Source organism: Puma concolor, chromosome D2, assembly GCF_028749965.1.
Source record: "Puma concolor isolate L17-30 chromosome D2, mPumCon1.1.hap2, whole genome shotgun sequence".
Classification (NCBI taxonomy): domain Eukaryota; kingdom Metazoa; phylum Chordata; class Mammalia; order Carnivora; family Felidae; genus Puma; species Puma concolor.
In genome coordinates, this window is record NC_141677.1 from 21670722 (window position 1) to 21694696 (window position 23975).

Sequence of the window (23975 nt, forward strand, 5' to 3'; positions counted from 1 at the left end):
GCCAACTATAGGTCAATTGATACTACTAGAAAACAAACCAGCAACATGGAAAATGAAAGCAGAGTGAATTAGGATGAAAGCACAACGCTATGTGTTATATATTTATTTAGTCGATATGCCGACATGCTAGAAAACTATTAATCTCTTCCCCTATAACCAAAAAATGTTTATAGCATATACCATGTTATGAAAAGCAAATTACTTGTATGAATAATTGTTTAATGAATAATTTGTATGAATAATTGTTCTCCTAAATGGCAGTGGACTATTATCTTCTCTTGGGTAAATTTAATCTCTGAATAAAGTCTTACACTTCTCTATTCCTAGTACTTAATGATATACAGATCAAAAGTACTAAAAATCTTGTTAAATTACATTACATTAATCAAAATTAATGGAGTTTACATCTGCTGATTCTAGTCTTTAAGCCAATAATGTGGCAAACCTCCTTTTTCTGCTCAGTATCTATAGGCTATTACCTTTCAAAATAAAACGTTTTTAACTGACTTAGCATTAGCTGTCTTCTTTGTAGCCCGGGGAGTTGAGGAACAGAGAGCAGATACATCTCGTCAAAAGGAAAAGGACAAAACTGAAATTTAAATTATCTTATAACCAGCTGTATAAACAACTCTACAAGTTTACCCTTTCAAATCATTTATAGGCCATTATCTGGATAAAGCCACTGAGGCCTTAGAAGTGATACAGAAAAGACAAGAACCTTGAAATTGAAACTTAATATATCCAAATTAAGTTTGCAACTGAGGTGGCAGAACAAAAAAAAATCCATCACAGGTGTTGACCTCTAAGTATTTTGCTGCTCATCTGTAAGAACGTGAGACCAGTAAGTGTGATTTGTACCATTTACTACTGTAGATTCACAGCCTCTTATGAAGACATGAGACAAAGTCATTATGAGCTGGTTTTAAGAAACTCTACCATGGTTTCAATAAGTATTTAAAAAAAGTATTTTAAAAGCACAAAACAGGACACCTGTGTGGCTCAGTTGGTTAACCATCTGACTCTTGATTTTGGCTCAGGTCATGATCTTGTGTTTGTGGGTTTGAGCATTCTCAGCCCCACTGAGTGCAGAGCCTGGTTGGGATTCTCTCTCTCCCCCTTTCTCCCCTGCTCATGTGCACACTCTCTCTTTCTCAAAATAAATAGTAAAAACTTGGGGAAAAAGTATAAGACAAATTAGATATTTGATTTGTTGATGTGACACCAGACAAATTAGTTTAAATGAATACTGATGTATTTCTTAGGCAGTTGGTTGGGGTCACGTATAAAGACATGCTTAAGAGAGAGAAATAGGGGAGCTGAATAATGCAAGTCTATAATGATTATACTAAGTATCATATCTGTTTTTTTTTTTGTCTTCTTTTCCTCCTCTCCCATCTGATAAGGACATTTGGCTATTATGATATTTTTAAAAGGAAAAAAATGTCTAAAAATATCTAAAAAACTCATAGATGAAGACAGTGAAATTGTATGGAATAGAAACCAGTGCAACAGATTGTAGTGCGTGGCAAGAATGAAACTAATTGTACCTAATACATGTCTTAAAAGTTGAATTTTGGGGCGCCTGGGTGGCTTGGTTGGTTAAGCATCCGACTTCGGCTCAGGTCATGATCTCACGGCCTGTGAGTTCGAGCCCCGCGTCGGGCTCTGTGATGACCGCTCAGAGCCTGCAGCCTGTTTCAGATTCTGTGTCTCCCTCTCTCTCTGCCCCTCCCCTGTTCATGCTCTGTCTTTCTCTGGCTCAAAAACAAATAAACGTTGAAAAATAAAATTAAAAAAAAGTTGAATTTTGCCAGATGATAGTTTCAAATTTGATTTTGTATTTGTATCAGTCTGGTTCCTTGGATTATTAGGAAATTTTCTGTAGACTTACTGTGTGTGTAGTATTTCCATAGACATAGTCTGCCTTTGGCTATGTTTGATTAAGCATCCTGTATTCCTCAGTATTATGATGTCCTAAACAGTCAAACAACTATTTTAAGCTGAGAAAAATTTTTGTGGAGAAAAATAAATGCAATGTAGGACGTGCTATAATAAAAGAAGTGTCACATGAGAGATCAAAGAAATAATCTCCCTTATCATTATAGCATCATCAACTAAATCCTTATAAGGCTGTCAGGTTTGCTCTGTGAATATCTGAAATAAGGCTTCTTTATTGCATCTCATGGACTGTCAACACCTCCCACATCATGGAAGATTAGCCCATGATCTGTCCCATAAAATGTGTGAATCCACAGATACTTTGTGGTTATATGACACTTATAAATAGAAAATCTTATTATCAAGCTTCACAACATAACATGACTTAAAGGTCTGAAGGACCATAGAGTAATCAAGAGACTACATAAAATGTAGCTACATTCCAGTAGTTATTCCATTTTTGATGTTTTGCATAATTAGCTTTAATATCATCTGTGATTTGTAAAAATGAGACCTGTAGGCATTTCTTTCAACTTAGAAATATAAAACTTCAAGAAGGTTGTCATGAGGAATAATAAATGAAAGTTACTGTGAAGGACTTTTCAAATAGAAATAGCCATACAGTGTTAAATAATCAAAGATAATTTTTAATGTGAATGAGCTGACAATTTATGTAAAAGTGCTTATTTGTAATTAAACAGTTCAGATGAGTTGCTCTATTGTTATCAGGCCACCCAAATTAGTTCTGAGCATTAAATTTCAAGAGGGAAATATATAATTTTAGAGCTGTATTTAGAGGAAAACAAGGTCTTATCCTTTGAGGCAAGCTGTGGTATTTGGGAAAAGGTAGACTGGAGAATAGATGAATAGAAGAGATAGAATGTTTAAAATCATTTATATATGGCTGTCTTGTGAAGAAGAATTAACTGTTCTCTGTGTGTCCAAGATAACAGTGGGAGAAAAGTTTTGATTCCACATAATGCTGACTCTGGAGCTCTCTGTGGATAGAACAGGCTACCTCAAGAGGAAATAGATTTGTAGTTGCTAGACGTTCACAAAAAACTTGGCTTAAGTGCTGTGGAGAAGTTTCAAACATGAGAAAAGCAGTAGTAAAAATAAATCTTCCAATTTTTGAAGTATTTAATACCTTTATGAATATTATATAATCAACATGAACACATATTGGAACAACGAAGAGTCTCATTTATGTGTCCTAATGATGACACTTTTATTAAAAAGAACAGAAAGTGATACAGGCCAGCTCATTTTAAAGTGCTTTGCTGATATTATAGTTTTGATAAATTGAAGGTTTGTGGCAACCCTGCTTCAAGCATGTTTAACAACATCATAATTCCCACAGCATTTTTGCTCACTTCATGTCTCTGTCCCATTTTGGTAATTCTCAGAGTATTTCAAACGTTTTCATTATTATTATATTTTTATGGTGACCAAGATCAGTGATCTTTGATATTACTCTTGTATTTATTTCGGGGTGCCACAAACCATGCTTATATAAGAAGGCAAATTTAGTGAAAAAATGTTGTGTGTTATTACTGCTCCACTGACTGGCCATTCCCCCCGTATCTCTCCCTCTCCTTAAGACTACCTATTCTCCAGGCGTCTGGGTGGCTCAGTCAGTGGAGCGTCCGACTTCGGCTCAGGTCATGATCTCACAGTCTGTGAGTTCGAGCCCCATGTCAGGCTCTGTGCTGACAGCTCAGAGCCTGAAGCCAGCTTCAGATCCTGTGTTTCCTTCTCTCTCTGCCCCTCTCCGGCTCATGCTCTCTCTCTGTTAAAAATAAATACACTTTAAAAATTTTTTTAAAAAAAGACTACCTATTCTCTCAGACTCTTAAATATTAAAATTGGGTCATTTAATAACACTACAATGACCTGTAAGTGTTCAAGTGAAAGGAAGTGTTGTATGTCTCTCATTTTAAATCAAAAGCTAGAAATGATTAAGCTTAGTAAGTAAGGCATGTCAAAAGTTGAGATAGGCAAAAAGCTAGGCCTTTTGTGCCAGAGATAGCCAAGGTGTGAATGCAAAGAAAAAGTTCTTAAAGGAAATTAAAAATGCTACTCCAGTGAATACATGAATAAGAAAGTGAAACAGCCTTATTGTTTATATGGAGAAAGTTTCAGTGATCTGCATAACAGATCAAACCAGCTACAACATTCCTTTATATCAAAGCCTAATCAAGAACAAAGCCCTAACTCTCTTCAATTCTATGAAGACTGAGAGATGTGAGGAAGCTGCAGAAGAAAAGTCTGAAGCAAGCAGAAGTTGGTTCATGAGGTGTAAGAAATTAAGCTGTCTCCATAACATAAAAGTTTATGGTGAAAAAGCAAGTGCTGATATAGAAGTTGCAGCAAGTTATCTAGAAGATCTAGCTAAGATAATTAATGAAGGTGGCTACACTAAACAACAGATTTTAAATGTAACAAAGATTGAAAGATAAAACTACTTTCTACTGGAAGAAGAAGTCATCTAGGACTTTCATAGATATGCAAGTCAATGCCTGGTTTCAAAGGACAGGCTGACTTTCTTTTTAAGGGCTAACACAGCTGGTGACTTGAAGATGATGCCAATCTTCATTTGCCATTCTGAAAATCCTAGGGCCCTTAAGAATTATGTTAAATTTCCTCTGCTAGTGCTCTAGAAATGGTACAACAAAGCCTGGATGACAACATATCTGTTTATAGTACAGTTTACAGGGGCGCCTGGGTGGCTCAGTTGGTTGAGTGTCCAACTTAGGCTCAGGTCATGATCTCATGGTTCGTGAGTTCGAACCCCATGTCAGGCTCTGTGCTGACAGATCAGAGCCTGGAGCCTGCTTCAGATTCTGCGCCCTCCCCCTCTGCCCCCCCCCCCGCTTGTGCTCTCTCTCTCTGTCTTTCAAAAATGAATAAACATTAAAAAAATTATAGTATGGTTTACTGAATATTTTAAGCCCACTGTTGAGACCTACCGCCAGGAAAGAAGATTCCTTTAAAAATATTACTGTTCATTGGCAATGTACCTGGTCATCCAAGAGCTTTAATGGAGATGGAAAATGAGATTAAGGTTTTTTTCATGATTGCTAATATAACATCCAATCTGAAGCCCCTGGATCAGGGAGTAAAGTTGACTTTCAAGTCTTATTATTTAAGAAATCCATTTTGTAAGGCTATGACTACCATACATAGTGATTCCTTAGATGGCTCCGGACAATGTCCATGGAAAACCTTGTGGAAAGGATTTACCATTCTTGAAGTGTTCATTAAGAACACTTGTGATTCATGGAAAGAGGTCAAAATATCAATATTAACAGGAGTTGAAAGAAATTGATTCCACCTCTCATGGATGACTTTGAGGTGTCCAAGACACCTCCAAGGTGGAGGAAATATCTATAGATGTGGTGGAAATAGCAAGAGAACCAGAACTAGAAGGGGACCCTGAATTGCTTCAATATCATGACAAAACTTTAATGGATAAGTGTGGGAAATAAGTTTAAGAATTCTGTATGCTTGCACTAATGGGTTAACGAGGCTTCCAGTGAAAAGCTGCCACAGGGCAAAAGTGCCCAAGTCATTAAGTAAAACAAGGCTTAGGGAGGAAAGCCGCCTCCACAGGACTAAAGCCTCTGAGAACAGTTAGAGGTGGAAAGCTGCTATGGGGCAAAAGTGCCCAAGGCTAGCTAGTTAAAAAGGTGCCTTATTAGCCTTGAGGCAGCATCTTCCAGCAATCTTAAACTTTGGAGATAAGAGCTACTTGGCTGTATCACCCAAAGAGAAACACTGTCCATCTGGTGTCGGTGTCTGGTGCCAATATATCATTGCGCTTTAATTTCAACTTCTAACGCACTCGTTCCCCAAACCCTTTGCTTATTACACACACAAATTAATGGTCAATATCTTATTGTTTCCTTCTGCACATTCACTATGTATGTAAAACCTTGAGAGCTCAATAAATACAGAGACAAAACCTCTGTTTGGGGCTCTTGTCTCTTCCTGGACATTAGCCTCTCTCATATTCAATTTTGTATCCGCTCTCTTGCTGGAAAGAGACTCCAGACTCAAATTCTGGGACAGATAAAGTGTTGGTTTTATGAATGAGCAAAGAAAATGGTTTCTTGAGACAGAATCAACTGGTGAAGATGCTATGAAAGTTGTTGAAATGACAACAAAAGATTTAGAATATTGCATATATTTAGTTGATAAAGCAGCAGCAGGGTCTGAGAGGATTGACTCCAATTTTGAAAGAAGTTCTAATGTTGGGGAGTGCCTGAGAAGCTCAGTCAGTTAAGTGTCCAACACTGGCTCAGGTCATGATATCACCGCTTGTGAGTTTGAGCCCCGCATTGGGCTTTATGCTGACAGCTCAGAGCCTGGAGCTTGCTTCAGATTCTGTGCCTCCCTCTCTCTCTGTCCCTCCCTGGCTCACACTTGTTTCTGTCTCTCTCTCAAAAATAAAAATAAAAAAATAAAAAAATAAATAAACATTAAAAATTAAAAAAAAGAAGTTCTACTGTTGGTAAAATACTACCAAACAATAATGCATGCTATAGAAAAATACTTTGTGAAAGGAAGAATCAAACAATATGGCAAACTTCACTGTGTCTTATTTTAGGAAACTGTCACAGCCATCCCAACCTTAAACAACTACCATCTTAATTAGTCAGCAGCCATCAACATTGAGGCAAGACTCTCCACCAAGAAAAAGATTATGACTCATTGAAAGCTCAGATGATGGTTAGGATTTTTAAGCAATAAGCACTTTTTAAGTGACGCATATACATTTTTTTAGACACAATGATATTGCACACTTCATATACTACAGGATAGTGGAAACATAACTTTCACATGTAGTAGGAAAGCAAAAAAATTGGAATTTTTGCCTGATTGGAATATCCTTTATTGCGGTGGTCTGGAACCAAACCTGAAATATCTCTGAGGTAAACCTATAGTTATCTGTCTGCATGATCCTCACTCTTGCCACTTTCTAGTTGAAGCCCTTCCTATGAATAGCTACCGTGCTAGTTTTTATGATGCCTACTCCTCTTGCTAAAATTAGTTAACCAGAAACAACTCTGTTTATCTGAATTCTAGGATAACAGCAATAACTTGGGTTAGGGAGAAATGTTGGCATGGACAGTGTCTTTCTTTGTATCATCACACAAAACCTAATGGCCACTCAATAATGTAAACTGATTTCATACATACATTCATACATACATACATACATACATACATACATACATACATATATACATAGCATTGAATCATCATTCAGTGGGTGTTATTGACCGAGTAATCTCTCTAATAAGCCTCTACATACTCTGAAGTTTTTCTCATTATGGATCTTGGGGCAGGCTTACTTTAGCTGGAGTCAGGAAAGCTACTTCAATTGAATGCAATGTGGTAGTTTTGTTTACACAAGTATTACAGAGAACATCTCAAGGTAAGATGTGGTTGTTAAATTAAAGCTTCTTATCATGCTAATGAGTGTATTGCACATGTGAGCTATATAACAACACTGATGTTACAGTAAACTTGAGAGAAAGTTAGATGTTAGAAAAATTAGAGGGCTTTCAGAGATCCTATAGGTCTTTCTTTTAGCTTAGAAAGAACTTTGGGAAATCAAACTGTTTTAATCATTATAAAAGTCACAGCTCTAAATCTGCTGAGATAAAAATCCTGGAAAAATTATTTATTAGGAAATTTCTGTGGATAGATTTAAGGGGACACTAACTAGATCAGGGTTTCAAGAGAGCAATTTGAGCTGTGTTCCAGGGCAGTAGACTAGAGATTTTGTTTGCCAATAATATAAAGATGTAAGTGAATTTGTTTTGAGCCTCGTGAAAAACTAAAAACTAGAAAGATACATCTATGAAGGTGAGAACAACCTGGAACTTATGGAAAAATGACTGTGGTTATATACTTACGACTGCTCACCATATATAATTTACTTTCAAGATTCCCTGACATGGAGTTAGTAATGACTATGTACTTGAACACATTCTGAAAATACTCTACTCCAATGCATACTTAATAGAAGGGGAAGGACCAGAGATGGGAAGAAAGGCTGTCAATAAGAGTGGTTCAGTGGCCCTTGGGTAGTTCAGTTGATTAAGCGTTCCACTCTTGATTTTGGCTCAGGTCATGATCCCAGAGCTATGGGATCAAAACCCATGTAGGGCTATGAACTGAGCATGGAGTTTACCTAAGATTCTCCCTCCTTCTCCCTCTGCCCCTCTCCCCTGCTTGTGCATGCTCTCTCTACAAAATTAAAATTAAAATTAAGTAATTAATTAATTCATTTAAAAAGTGGTTCAACCTGTAGAGAAATCCTTTCCTCTCCATCCCTCCCAATATTTCTTTTCCCTAACACCAACTCCTTTTAAATTTTGACTAGTGACAGCAGAAGATATTCCAAAACATGCTATCCAGAGAGCCATTTTTAGTTGATCTGTGTTTACCCACAAGTATAAACACTAGACTTTGCTTTAGTCCTTAAGGTTAATCGACTTGTATATCATTGGAAGATAACTATTTTGTTTTAAACATGGAAAAGTTGTGTACAATAAATTTTTCATGCTTCATAATGCCATGTGATGCTGTGCTGCATATATACTAATATTTTTAGTATACAACCATCAGTATTTTAAGTGAACAAGTCAATCTTTTAAAATTTCAAAATATTAGTTATTTTTGTGATTTTAAATAGTCTCAGAAACAAAATAGTGTAACATCATTCTATCAAATCCATTGTTTCTTTCTCACTCCCAGTTCTATTGTTCTAGTCTATTATAATTTCTTGCTTGCACTATCATAATTTCTTAAACACCTATCTTCCTCCATTCCATTCATCCTATAAAAATGGGAAGATTAGTCACATAATAGTGCTTTCCAATTGTCATATACCTGCCTAAAAAGCTTCAGTAGCTCACCATTAATATAGAACAAAAACAGGTAGCCATTATAATTCATTGAACAAGTTCTAATGAACAAAATCTTTTAGTGGGTTGATGTTAGTAGCAGCATAGATTAAATAAAGGAGGTAGGAAAACTATGTACATGGTAATTTCAATAATCTGGTCAAAATGATGAGAATCTAAATTTTATAGTAGTACCTATAATTCAGGGGAAAAAACATGTCCAGGAAATATTGCAAAATTTTCATTGTTTTAAGTCCATTTTGGTTTAAAGTGAAAAGGAGAAAATCAGAAAGTTGGGTGATATTGGGTGACTAAGAAGATACTGTTCCATTCACAATAATGGGGGAAAAATTTAAAAGGAAAACAGTTTGGGGATGAATTGATTACTTAGATACGGTTATGTGAACGTAAATAAAAATGTCCATTAGTTGGAAATAGCATGATGACTTTTGTTTATAGTTGGGAACTTGAAATAGGGATTTGAAGATGAAGGTGAGAATTTAAACATGAAAAAGACATTAAAATTCATGAAAATGCATGTATTCTCAGAGGAAATCGCTTTAAACAGGGAAGAACATAATGTCAGAGGTTGAACTTTAAAGAATACCTACACTCAAGGGGGCAACTTAGAAGCTAGAGTTGATAAACATTAAGCACACATGTAGGAAGAGATCCAGTAGAGTTCAGTGCCACAGAAGTTCAGCAGAAATAAACTACTAAAATATCAAAAAGGATGCAGATGATAAAAGGCCTGTATATTGGTGATGTGGAAAATCTCATCAAATCCAAAGATGACATTTGAAGAGTAAGAATCATAGTGTTGGAGACATGATAAATTGTGTGAAGATTAAAAGGAAATGGAGGGGCGCCTGGGTGGCTCAGTCGGTTGAGCATCCGACTTCAGCTCAGGTCATGATCACGCGGCCCGTGAGCTCGAGCCCCGCATCGGGCTCTGTGCTGACCGCTCAGAGCCTGGAGCCTGTTTCGGATTCTGTGTCTCCCTCTCTCTCTGACCCTCCCCTGTTCATGCTCTGTCTCTCTCTGTCTCAAAAATAAATAAATGTTAAAAAAATAAATAAAAAAAATAAAAGGAAATGGAGGCAATGAATAAGTTTTATAGCACTGTAATTTATATTGCGCTTCTTATATACCACAGAATATTAAGAAGTTGGATAAGTAACTGGTTCAAGTAAGATAATTTTTAAAATCAAGAAGATTTGGTAATGTTTAAAGATAAAAAAGGGAGGAAAGAAAAAGACTGAAGCAGCTGGAGGGGGTAAAAATAGGAAACTAACAACTTTATTCTGCATTACACAGGCACTGAGTGAAGAATACAGATAAAAGAAGGAAAAGTAACAAATTTTACCGCGACCTACTGAGCTAAAGATAAGAACCAATGAGAAATTTCATTCATGCTTTTATTGTTTTTCCAGGAAAGAAAGAGAGACAGAGAGGTCATTTTTTGAAAGTGAGATCACTTTTGAAAGTGAGAGCAGAACTGGGGGTTTCAGAGTCAAAGAGTCTGTGACAGTTAAATTGTCAAGTCATCATAGTTCTCCACCATCTCTGTCCAGTGTTTGGTGATACAGAAGTAGAAGTGTAGAAATCAAATACTGGGGAGAGATTCAATATTGAGTATTTGCTTATGGGCTTGGCAAAAATCTACCATGAGTTAAAACCAAAAGCAAACATAACATGATGTAATTTAAGGCATTTTGGGGGAGAAGATGGCGGCGATGGAGGACGCTGGGCTCACCGCGCATCCTGCTGATCACTTAGATTCCACCTACATCTGCCTAAATAACCCAGAAAACTGCCAGAGGATTAGCAGAACAGAGTCGCCGGAGCCAAGCGCAGACGAGAGGCCCACGGAAGAGGGTAGGAAGGGCGGCGAGGCGGTGCGCGCTCCACGGACCGGCGGGAGGGAGCCAGGGCGGAGGGGCGGCTCGCCGGCCAAGCAGAGCCCCCGAGTCTGGCTTGCAAAAAGCGGAGGGGCCTGACGGACTGTGTTCCGACAGCAAGCGCGACTTAGCGTCTGGGAGGTCATAAGTTAACAGCTCTGCTCAGAAAGCGGGAAGGCTGAAGGACAAAGGGAAGGAGAGCTGCTGAGCCCCCTGACGACAGAGCTCAGTTTGGTGGGGAACAAAGGCGCTCGCCAGCGCCATCTCCCCTGCCCATCCCCCAGCCAAAATCCCAAAGAGAACCAGTTCCTGCCAGGGAACTTGCTTGCTCCGCGCAAACACCCAACTCTGCGCTTCTGCGGAGCCAAACCTTGGGCAGAGGATCTGATTCCCTCCTGCTGCCACAGGGCCCCTCCTGAAGTGGATCACCTAAGGAGAAGCAAGCTAAGCCTGCCCCTCCTGCCCCTGTGCACCTTGCCTACCCACCCCAGCTAAGACGCCAGATCCCCAGCATCACAAGCCTGGCAGTGTGCAAGTAGCCCAGACAGGCCACCCCACCCCACAGTGAATCCCGCCCCTAGGAGAGGGGAAGAGAAGGCACACACCAGTCTGACTGAGGACACAGCGGTGGGCTGGGGGCAGACATCAGGTCTGACTGCGGCTCCACCCACCAACTCCAGTTATACACCACAGCACAGGGGAAGTGCCCTGCAGGTCCTCACCACGCCAGGGACTATCCAAATGACCAAGCGGAAGAATTCCCTTCAGAAGAATCTACAGGAAATAACAACAGCTAATGAGCTGATCAAAAAGGATTTAAATAATATAACAGAAAGTGAATTTAGAATAATAGTCATAAAATTAATCGCTGGGCTTGAAAACAGTATAGCTGACAGCAGAGAATCTCTTGCTACAGAGATCAAGGGACTAAGGAACAGTCACGAGGAGCTGAAAAACGCTTTAAACGAAATGCATAACAAAATGGAAACCACCACGGCTCGGATTGAAGAGGCAGAGGAGAGAATAGGTGAACTAGAAGATAAAGTTATGGAAAAAGAGGAAGCTGAGAAAAAGAGAGATAAAAAAATCCAGGAGTATGAGGGGAAAATTATAGAACTAAGTGATACACTAAAAAGAAATAATATACGCATAATTGGTATTCCAGAGGAGGAAGAGAGAGGGAAAGGTGCTGAAGGGGTACTTGAAGAAATAATAGCTGAGAACTTCCCTGAACTGGGGAAGGAAAAAGGCATTGAAATCCAAGAGGCACAGAGAACTCCCTTCAGACGTAACTTGAATCGATCTTCTGCACGACATATCATAGTGAAACTGGCAAAATACAAGGATAAAGAGAAAATTCTGAAAGCAGCAAGGGGTAAACGTGCCCTCACATATAAAGGGAGACCTATAAGACTCGTGACTGATCTCTCTTTTGAAACTTGACAGGCCAGAAAGAATTGGCACGAGATTTTCAGTGTGCTAGACAGAAAAAATATGCAGCCGAGAATCCTTTATCCAGCAAGTCTGTCATTTAGAATAGAAGGAGAGATAAAGGTCTTCCCAAACAAACAAAAACTGAAGGAATTTGTCACCACTAAACCAGCCCTACAAGAGACCCTAAGGGGGACCCTGTGAGACAAAGTACCAGAGACATCACTACAAGCATAAAACATACAGACATCACAATGACTCTAAACCCATATCTTTCTATAATAACACTGAATGTAAATGGATTAAATGCGCCAACCAAAAGACATAGGGTATCAGAATGGATAAAAAACCAAGACCCATCTATTTGCTGTCTACAAGAGACTCATTTTAGACCTGAGGACACCTTTAGATTGAGAGTGAGGGGATGGAGAACTATTTATCATGCTACTGGAAGCCAAAAGAAAGCTGGAGTAGCCATACTTATATCAGACAAACTAGAATTTAAATTAAAGGCTGTAACAAGAGATGAAGAAGGACATTATATAATAGTGACAGGGTCTATCCCTCAGGAAGAGCTAACAATTATAAATGTCTATGCGCCGAATACCGGAGCGCCCAAATATATAAAACAATTACTCATAAACAGAAGCAACCTTATTGAGAAGAATGTGGTAATTGCAGGGGACTTTAACACCCCACTTACAGAAATGGATAGATCATCTAGACACACGGTCAATAAGGAAACAAGGGCCCTGAATGAGACATTGGATCAGATGGACTTGACAGATCTATTTAGAACTCTGCATCCCAAAGCAACAGAATATACTTTCTTCTCGAGTGCACATGGAACATTCTCCAAGATAGATCATATACTGGGTCACAAAACAGCCCTTCATAAGTTTACAAGAATTGAAATCATACCATGCATACTTTCAGACCACAATGCTATGAAGCTTGAAATCAACCACAGAAAAAAGTCTGGAAAACCTCCAAAAGCATGAAGGTTAAAGAACACCCTACTAACGAATGAGTGGGTCAACCAGGCAATTAGAGAAGAAATTAAAAAATATATGGAAACAAACGAAAATGAAAATACAACAATCCAAATGCTTTGGGACGCAGCGAAGGCAGTCCTGAGAGGAAAATACATTGCAATCCAGGCCTATCTCAAGAAACAAGAAAAATCCCAAATACAAAATCTAACAGCACACCTAAAGGAAATAGAAGCAGAACAGCAAAGGCAGCCTAAACCCAGCAGAAGAAGAGAAATCATAAAGATCAGAGCAGAAATAAACAATATAGAATCTAAAAAAACTGTAGAGCAGATCAACGAAACCAAGAGTTGGTTTTTTGAAAAAAATAAACAAAATTGACAAACCTCTAGCCAGGCTTCTCAAAAAGAAAAAAAAAGAAAAAAAAGAAAAGGGAGAGGACCCAAATAGATAAACTCATGAATGAAAATGGAATTATTACAACCAATCCCTCAGAGATACAAACAATTCTCAGGGAATACTATGAAAAATTATATGCCAACAAATTGGACAACCTGGAAGAAATGGACAAATTCCTGAACACCCACACTCTTCCAAAACTGAATCAGGAGGAAATAGAAAGCTTGAACAGACCCATCACCAGCGAAGAAATTGAATCGGTTATCAAAAATCTCCCAACAAATAAGAGTCCAGGACCAGCTGGCTTCCCAGGGGAGTTCTACCAGACGTTTAAAGCAGAGATAATACCTATCCTTCTCAAGCTATTCCAAGAAATAGAAAGGGAAGGAAAACTTCCAGACTCATTCTATGAAGCCAGTATTACTTGGATTCCTAAACCAGACAGAGACCCAGTAAAAAAAGAGAACTACAGGCCAATATCCCTGATGAATATGGATGCAAAAATTCTCAATAAGATACTAGCAAATCGAATTCAACGGCATATAAAAAGAATTATTCACCATGATCAAGTGGGATTCATTCCTGGGATGCAGGGCTGGTTCAACATTCGCAAATCAATCAACGTGATACATCACATTCACAAAAAAAAAAGAGAAGAACCATATGATCCTGTCAATCGATGCAGAAAAGGCCTTTGACAAAATCCAGCACCCTTTCTTCATAAAAACCCTTGAGAAAGTCGGGATAGAAGGAACATACTTAAAGATCATAAAAGCCATTTATGAAAAGCCCACAGCTAACATCATCCTCAACGGGGAAAAACTGAGAGCTTTTTCCCTGAGATCAGGAACACGACAGGGATGCCCACTCTCACCGCTGTTGTTTAACATAGTGCTGGAAGTTCTAGCATCAGCAATCAGACAACAACAGGAAATCAAAGGCATCAAAATTGGCAAAGATGAAGTCAAGCTTTCGCTTTTTGCAGATGACATGATATTATACATGGAAAATCCGATAGACTCCACCAAAAGTCTCCTAGAACTGATACATGAATTCAGCAAAGTTGCAGGATACAAAATCAATGTACAGAAATCAGTTGCATTCTTATACACTAACAATGAAGCAACAGAAAGACAAATAAAGAAACTGATCCCATTCACAATTGCACCAAGAAGCATAAAATACCTAGGAATAAATCTAACCAAAGATGTAAAGGATCTGTATGCTGAAAACTATAGAAAGCCTATGAAGGTAATTGAAGAAGATTTAAAGAAATGGAAAGACATTCCCTGCTCATGGATTGGAAGAATAAATATTGTCAAAATGTCAATACTACCCAAAGCTATCTACACATTCAATGCAATCCCAATCAAAATTGCACCAGCATTCTTCTCGAAACTAGAACAAGCAATCCTAAAATTCACATGGAACCACAAAAGGCCCCGAATAGCCAAAGGAATTTTGAAGAAGAAGACCAAAGCAGGAGGCATCACAATCCCAGACTTTAGCCTCTACTACAAAGCTGTCATCATCAAGACAGCATGGTATTGGCACAAACACAGACACATAGACCAATGGAATAGAATAGAAACCCCAGAACTAGACCCACAAACGTATGGCCAACTCATCTTTGACAAAGCAGGAAAGAACATCCAATGGAAAAAAGACAGTCTCTTTAACAAATGGTGCTGGGAGAACTGGACAGCAACATGCAGAAGGTTGAAACTAGACCACTTTCTCACACCATTCACAAAAATAAACTCCAAATGGATAAAGGACCTGAATGTGAGACAGGAAACCATCAAAACCTTAGAGGAGAAAGCAGGAAAAGACCTCTCTGACCTCAGCCGTAGCAATCTCTTATTCGACACATCCCCAAAGGCAAGGGAATTAAAAGCAAAAGTGAATTACTGGGACCTTACGAAGATAAAAAGCTTCTGCACAGCAAAGGAAACAACCAACAAAACTAAAAGGCAACCCACGGAATGGGAAAAGATATTTGCAAATGACATATCGGACAAAGGGCTAGTATCCAAAATCTATAAAGAGCTCACCAAACTCCACACCCGAAAAGCAAATAACCCAGTGAAGAAATGGGCAGAAAACATGAATAGACACTTGTCTAAAGAAGACATCCGGATGGCCAACAGGCACATGAAAAGATGTTCAGCGTCGCTCCTTATCAGGGAAATACAAATCAAAACCACACTCAGGTATCACCTCACGCCAGTCAGAGCGGCCAAAATGAACAATCAGGAGACTATAGATGCTGGAGAGGATGTGGAGAAACGGGAACCCTCTTGCACTGTTGGTGGGAATGCAAATTGGTGCAGCCGCTCTGGAAAGCAGTGTGGAGGTTCCTCAGAAAATTAAAAATAGACCTACCCTATGACCCAGCAATAGCACTGCTAGGAATTTATCCGAGGGACACAGGAGTACTGATGCATAGGGGCACTTGTACCCCAATGTTCATAGCAGCACTCTCAACGCAAGCCAAATTATGGAAAGAGCCTAAATGTCCATCAACTGATGAATGGATAAAGAAATGGTGGTTTATATACACAATGGAATACTACGTGGCAATGAGAAAAAATAAAATATGGCCTTTTGTAGCAACGTGGATGGAACTGGAGAGTGTGATGCTAAGTGAAATAAGCCATACAGAGAAAGACAGATACCATATGGTTTCACTCTTATGTGGATCCTGAGAAACTTAACAGGAACCCATGGGGGAGGGGAAGGAAAAAAAAAAAAAAAGAGGTTAGAGTGGGAGAGAGCCAAAGCATAAGAGACTGTTGAGAACTGAGAACAAACTAAGGGTTGATGGGGGGTGGGAGGGAGGAGAGGGTGGGTGATGGGTATTGAGGAGGGCACCTTTTGGGATGAGCACTGGGTGTTGTATGGAAACCAATTTGACAATAAATTTCATATATAAATAAAAAAAATATGATGTAATTTAAAAGGGCCCCAACACACTAAACCATAAAGCTATTCTAAATATGGAAGTTCTTGATGTTTTCAAATAGGTATTAAAATATTTCCAGCAATTTGTACTGTAAAATTGACCAGATGTACTTTCTTAATGGTGTTCTTAGAACATCCTCACTAAATGTGAGATGCCTTACAGTTCATGCAACACTTGCATATATATTATGTCATTTGATTTTCACACGTTTAGACACAAGTCAACTTGAGTCAGGATAAAGAATTTAGATCATTTGAGTGGCTTTCATGAGTTTTATTTTGTCCCACCATTTTAAGGGCTTAGGAAAAGTCCTGGTAATGATTGAGAGGAGAGAAAAAAATAAATAAAAACACTCCTTCATTTACTACACATTTTGAGTTTGCTTCTACCCATGGTTTTGGTTCTCAGTCATTGCCTTCTGCTTAGCCATAAAAATCTGGATTGTGCCTAAGGGTGTAGGTTATATAATAAGAATGACCTCTGCACTTACAAGTTTATTGAAAGGAGTTTGTAATCTACTTTTTCTTTAGGTTTGATAACATTCTAGACAGTTGTAGCAATATAATTAAACACAAAGTACTAAAGTTCAATCAAATAATTCAACAAATTGTACTGAGTATCTTCTCTATAAAAATACTATAATATGTGCTTAAAATTTACAGCACAGGGGAAATAAGAAATGTTCAGGGAAGAAGTATAGGTTTTACATGATAGCAAGCTCAAGATGTGTGAGAAGATTGATATCACTGTCAGAAAAGCTAACGTTGGGGCGCCTGGGTGGCGCAGTCAGTTAAGCGTCCGACTTCAGCCAGGTCACGATCTCGCGGTCCGTGAGTTCAAGCCCCGCGTCAGGCTCTGGGCTGATGGCTCAGAGCCTGGAGCCTGTTTCCGAATCTGTGTCTCCCTCTCTCTCTGCCCCTCCCCCGTTCATGCTCTGTCTCTCTCTGTCCCAAAAATAAATAAACGTTGAAGAAAAAAAAAAAAATTAAAAAAAAAAAAAAAAAGAAAAGCTAACGTTATCCTGGGCTGTGTTATAAGATGTGTGGCATATAGAGCAAAGATGGCTTGTTTCCCTTTATATTGTTAATATCTTTCTACACCACAGGTGTGTTCACCAATGGACACTTAGAAAACACTAGAGCTATCTAGAAGAGAGTGTCAAAAGTGGTAAAGGGACTCTAATGTAATATCAGAAATGTTTGAAAGAACTAGGAATATTTAGCCAGAGAATTGAATATATATGGGCAGCAGAAGGAAGAGGATTGTCATTATTGTGTATGACTAACAGAGGAGAAAATGAAGGCCACTGTATTGTCCTTATAGGAAGCATATTTGGGTTGATAATGAGTAAGATTACTTCATGAGGATTTATTAAAAGATAAACAACTTTTCAGTGGCTTCAACACTGGATACAGTATTGCATTAAGATACATTTAGGTCCTTTTCAAATTTAAGTCTCATCCTTAATGTACACTAATAACGTAAAAATCATAGTGCGATTATGTTTAGATAATATAAAGAAATTTTTGACATAGGGAATAATATTTATAGGTAATGCACCATTTGAGCTGGACCTTGAATGGTAGGATTTTGGCTATAATAGTGGCCACCTCAAGCTAACAATTAAATAATCTAAGTGTACAAGGATTGCAATTACTCACACTGCAACTTATATATGAAAAGAAAAGGTAGAATTTTTATTTTGTCTAAAACTTATTTGGTTATTTTCATGAAATATTGTTCACTGATATAAAGGGAAGGTAAATAATGTTTTTAGTCTAATCCTGGATCTTAGATCCAGTCAGTATTTTAATCAGTTCCTTTAGGTATAGTCCAGATTTTTAGGTAAAATCCTCAGTCTTTAAGATTTTTACCTTTTCTTCTACATCTTATTTTAGATGGTATTTGGGAATATCAAGACAGGAGAGTTTCCATTACCTTGAAGCACTGGGACAAAGGCTTATTGGAATTTGAATATATTTTGCCTCCTCTGGTCTCTGTGGTGACATTTCTTGTATGCCTAATTGCTTCTGGTCTTTCTCTTGGAGTTGGTGGCTAGAGAAACTTATGATCTGTGTTTTTTCAGTTTGTTCAGGGCTTGTTTGCCATCTCTGAGACTGACAAGTCTCATCTTTTTGGTGCTTTAGACCTCCCTGGTCTAGAAGGTCCACTATGCAGCTTTTGCTAGCATTTTAAAATCAGGCTTCACAGCAGGTTGGCTAGCTTTCACTCAACTACCTTCTAAATATACAGAAACTTTCAGCAGTTCCAGAAAGTAAATCCCTGTCCTCCATCTAACAATGATGCCTTGTTCAAGGTTACCTGAATGCAGTCACCCTCAGTCTGGCCAGGTGATATCATCCCAAAGACCTAAGAAGTAGGGCAGACATTTCTCTGTCCTTGAGTGTTCCCATACCTATCTGTAGGCTATACCTATACCTAAAGTGTCGCGACCGGCGCGACAATCACCGAGGTCAGGGTCCTGAGGGTAGGGGAATGCAAGAAAAGAGAAGAGGAAGTTTGGGAACAGGAGGGTCCCCTGGGCTGATGGCCCAAGTGATGGCTTTATTGTTGCTGTACACAATCTTTTATAATGTAAGACTCATATGGATCAGGTCATTCTAAGAATAAACAGGTTTCACATGATCACTGCCAGCCAAAACATTTAGTTCTGTATACCTTGTGAACCTTGTGAATGGGTCACAAGACCTTGTTGATAGATTGCTAGCAAAACACAGTTCCCATGTTTGTTTCTATCTGACTCGGGGTAGAAAAAGGGAGGTAGCATTACTGCCAACACCTGTAGACCACAGGCTTCAGGAATTAACTTTCTCAGCCTTGACAAGGCTTTCGTATGCCCTTGAAAGTGGAGGAATGGGAGGGGGAACCACTGGGTTGGCTTGAGTCAACGGGGAACATTGCTCGACCCGGTCTCAGCCTGGCACCAGGGCCCGGTCCCCCACACTAAAGCTACAAACCTTCATCTCACATCCTCAATGTGAGAGTAAGTAAAAATGTTGTTGGTTGCCAACCTCAAGCACTTCAACCTCTTTTCCATAATTCTCTGAGCCAAAGAGAATATACTTTTCTTTCCTTTACCTATCTCAAGCCACCATCTTCTTTATACCAATCTCTGGCCTAAGTTGTGAACCGGGATATCTTGTCTTCATTATGGGATAAACTCTTATCATTTTGAACACTAGTCTTAGCCTTGATATGTTAAAACATAAGCAAATCTATATTTTATCTTTTGACAATGCCTTGACTTGAAGCCTCACAACTTGCTGAAAAAAATCCTATGCTGAATTTCAAAAGTAAAATAGTAACTCTTTTGTATTTCTTATGTAATAATCTAAGGCCTTAGCAGAAAGATGCCTTGGATTGAATAGATCTTATACCCGGAAAGTCAAATTAATATTTCTCAAAACATTACCTCCTTTCCCACATAAATATTCTGGCTCACAAATCTGATCATGCTAATTTCCCATATAAAGCCTTTCAGTAATTTCCTGTTCTCTTTATTTTTATTTATTTATTTATTTATTTATTTATTTATTAAATATGAAATTTATTGTCAAATTGGTTTCCATACAACACCCAGTTGTATGCTCATCCCAACAGGTGCCCTCCTCAATGCCCATCACCCACTTCCCCCTCCCTACCACCCCCCATAAGAGACTCCTATTCCCTTTAAATAAAATCCTTTTAGAGGCTTTCTTGAATAATCAGACTAAGTTAGGACACCTGTGTGTCCTTCACAAGTTCCCATGATTCCTTTTTTCATAACACTCATTATAATCTTCCTTTTTCAAAGTCTATCTTTCCTAATTGATTTGAACTAAAAAATTCCAACATCTAGCATATTGTCCATGGGCACAGCTAGTGTTTAATAAATATTTGTATGGATTATAATTTTAATTATAGATATGAATTAGATTTCTCACCTGTAAATCAATAAATTGGTAATCTAGCTCACACAGTTTCTTTTGAAATTTGTAAATGTGATACTACTCTGAAAGATGAACCCACTGTGGCTTAGCTGACAATATCAATTTCTATTCCTCCAGATGCAGGTTTTAGAACACAGGATATTCACCAATAAATGCCATCTTGCCACATTTCTTGACAAGTAATAATTTATCCTCTCCTTAGGGACACCCCTATCTTGACATTTCTCAAACTGCAAGAAGGAGATCCATCTTCATTAATACCTAAGTTGATAATGAGGACATTTCACTTTAAGATACCCAATTATCTTCCACAGATTTGTATCAACTTGCAGTTGTGCCAAGTTTTCTCACAGGCTTATTTTACCTTAAGCTGGTCCTTCTGTTTTATGAGGTTTCAATTAACTAGATTTAGTCATGTTATGGCTAGAAGGATGTGACTAGAAAGGGTAGCATATAGCAATCTGTATGTAAATTGTTACTTTATTGGATAACATTTATGTTTGAAATTGGAAAATCAATAAAAAGGAACTTTAATTTCCAACAAGCATACACACTAAAAAAAAGAAGAGAGAGGGGCAAGCACTGTTTTGATCCTAAGATAGCAACACAACTAAAAGCTGTTCCAAAGAAGCAAATGGCAACAGAGGTCAATAGGCTGTGACCTATACCCATTTTATTTTAAAAACCTTTTCACCTCCACGAAGTGCACTGCAGAATCCTAAATGCCTTTAAAAAGAATGGGCAGACAAATTTAGGGTAACTTGAGGAAGCACATTTCCCATTGTGCTTCCATATCCATCAGGACAGGTACTGTTTTTTACCCCCTTCACTAGCGTCCAGAACAATGCCCAGCACAGAGTAAACATTTAATACCTAGTTGTTGAACGAATTAATGAATGAATGGAGCAAGCTAGACTGCGAAGGCTGAAAGATTAGTGGCTGTCAGTCCTGAAGCACACGTGCTGCCTTTCCAGCCCGCTGGCTGACATCTCATTCCCTCACCTTTCTGGCAGTTTTGAATTCCTGTTTGCCCCTCCTTCAAGATGACCAAAATTCTGTCCCTAAACCCTGCCAGTCCTCAGTTAATCCACACATCTCTCACACGGAAGCAGCTGTTCCTGAGGAATGCTCGGCTGAGCAGGTGGGGGCTGGGTGGGGAGTAGCCCAGGACCTTGAACCGAGAAGGCAGCCTTCTGGCTCCGCGAACCCGTATACAAAGGGTCTGGACGCATATTTTTCCAGTCCTTCAAAACAACCAATCTGCTCCCTCTCACCTCCCCAGTGCCAGACGCCCCAGTGCCAACCTGGATACGACTGACACTGACGAGGGAAAAGAAGCTAAATCAACCTCACCAGGAGAGAGGGCGAGTCCAGCATGACGCACCCCCAGCATCCCGCAGTTCCCGCGAGTTCACCTAGCTCAAGGGATTGCCGGGGCTGAGGAGCGAGGGCAGCAGGGGGCGCGTGCGCGTGGAAGGGCGGGGGAAGGGGGGGCGCAGGAAGGAGGAGCGCCGCGCGCCAGCAGGTGGGCGCGTCCTCTCACGCGCGTGCGCGCGCCGCGCCTTCACGTTCCCCGCGCGACGCGTCTCCTCCCCGCCGGGAGCGCGCTCCTCTCGCCCTCGCGCCAGGTCCCTCTCAGTCTCTTCGAGCCGCGCACTCTCCGGATCTCCTGCCACGGCCGTCGCCTCGGCCGCGGCTCTCTAGCCCGGAAGCTCAGCCTCGCCCCTCCGGAGCCGCGTCCCAGGCCTCCTCCCCTCTTTCCGACACTCCCCTTCCCTTTCCCGCCCTTCTCTCCCACCCGGTCCGTCGAGAGAGCCTGGATACGAAGCAGGCGGGCTTGAGAAGGGAGTTGGGAAAATGGAGGTGCCGCGCCTGGATCATACCCTCAACAGCCCCACCAGCCCCTGTGAGGAGGTGATCAAAAACCTCAGCCTGGAGGCCATTCAGCTGTGCGACCGGGACGGTAAGAGCGACGGGGGCTGTGAGGAAAGGGGCCGAGCCCGCGCCTAGGCGCCGCGGCCGCCCCGGCTCTGCTGACCCTGCTCGCCCGGGCTTCACGGTCTTTTGTTGTTCCCCCGTACAAATAAATACAGGTGGGGCTCCCCTCCGCTCATCCGCCCTCTCCTCAGACAGTAGAAACAAAAGGACCCCAGGGCTCTTGCGTTGGCGCGGAAAGTCGCCGTAGTCTCCAGCCGCGGCGCCCCTCGCCGTCTTCTCCCGCCTGGCCCAGCGCCGAGGAGCTGCCCGGGTGAGGGCGCCGTTCCCGCCCGCCGTTCCTGCCCGGGACGAGGCGTTTCCGATCGTGCCGCAGTCCGGGTTTCCAGGGTCTACCGGAACCGTAGGGAAAATGCCCTCTGGATGTTTCTAGCACCTCTTCCTTCCCCTCTCCACCTGCACATGCTAGTTAGCATTTTCAGCCCAGAAACTTATCATTTCCTTTTTAAACCTCTCATCTTCAGACCCCCACATCCCAAATTCAGGAGTCTTTTTATGCTCTCAAATAGGGATTGGGATGACGGTTTTTTCAGTGAAGGGGCGCGGGGAAAAAGTGCGTTTCAGCACCAAGGACAGCCACAAGCTTCGTGGTTTGGGGCTGTGATTCAGAAACTCAAAAATCTGTGAAGTGGCATATTATATCTGCTGTGGTACAGAATCTGTGGCGAGTACTCACCATTGTGTCTTGATATTATGTAGCTTATTCTATTGTTAAAGTTGGCAGTCTCCGAAGGAAGTGATTAAACACAGGTTTAAGCGTTAAAGAGATAAGCTAGTACTGTGTTCAATATGGGTAGCTTCTGTGTTATTTGGAGTAGTTGAAGAGTCCGTCTGTGGAACAAAACTTCATTTGTAAAAAAACTCATCTGATTAGTCATTGACCAAATAATTGTAAAATTGGACATCTGACAAAGGAAAAACAATTTACATGTTGTCAAGATGACCCTAAACACTTTTTGGCTATAAATGGAATCCGTTAACAGTGTATGCAGACGATGATTTAAAAATATATTTTTTTTTTGGTCAAGATTATGTAGAGATACTCATGTGGTGACCACAAAGTCATAAAATTTATCAGTATGTAATCCAAATAGAGAGCAGAGGTCTTGTTTCAAAGTCATTTAAATGATAACTTGGTTTGGCATTGGTATACAGTCTAGTTTAGGTCAACTGAACACGGAATTTCTTTTTATTAATAAATTTGGGACACAATAATTGCCCTTTGAAGCCAAAGCCACTTTGAAATAATTTCTGAAAAAGGTGTAGTATGGATAAATAAATACTCTTGCAAAAGCTGTTCATAATTTCTTTATTCTTAGTTCACCGTAGTAATAGTTGCACATATTTATGGCATCTAAACAGAAGTAATCATTTTGGCATTCCACATATAAACTTGCATTATTAGACTATAGAGATTATATTTAATATACCACATAAGAAATTGTATTGGTTTTAGTTTATGCTTTTGTGAAGTGACTTTTTCTGGT

The 23975-nt window shown here is 39.8% G+C and overlaps 1 protein-coding gene across 1 annotated transcript in view; it reads left to right on the forward strand.

The window, feature by feature from the left end:
* The first annotated feature begins 22066 nt into the window (after positions 1-22066).
* The window catches only part of PHYHIPL (phytanoyl-CoA 2-hydroxylase interacting protein like), a 103568-nt gene continuing 101659 nt past the window's right edge, over positions 22067-23975 (forward strand). Inside the window, exon 1 of the mRNA XM_025918308.2 lies at positions 22067-22456. Coding sequence (XP_025774093.1) covers positions 22351-22456 — 106 coding nt within the window. The 5' untranslated portion in view covers positions 22067-22350. The remainder of the gene's footprint in view (positions 22457-23975) is intronic.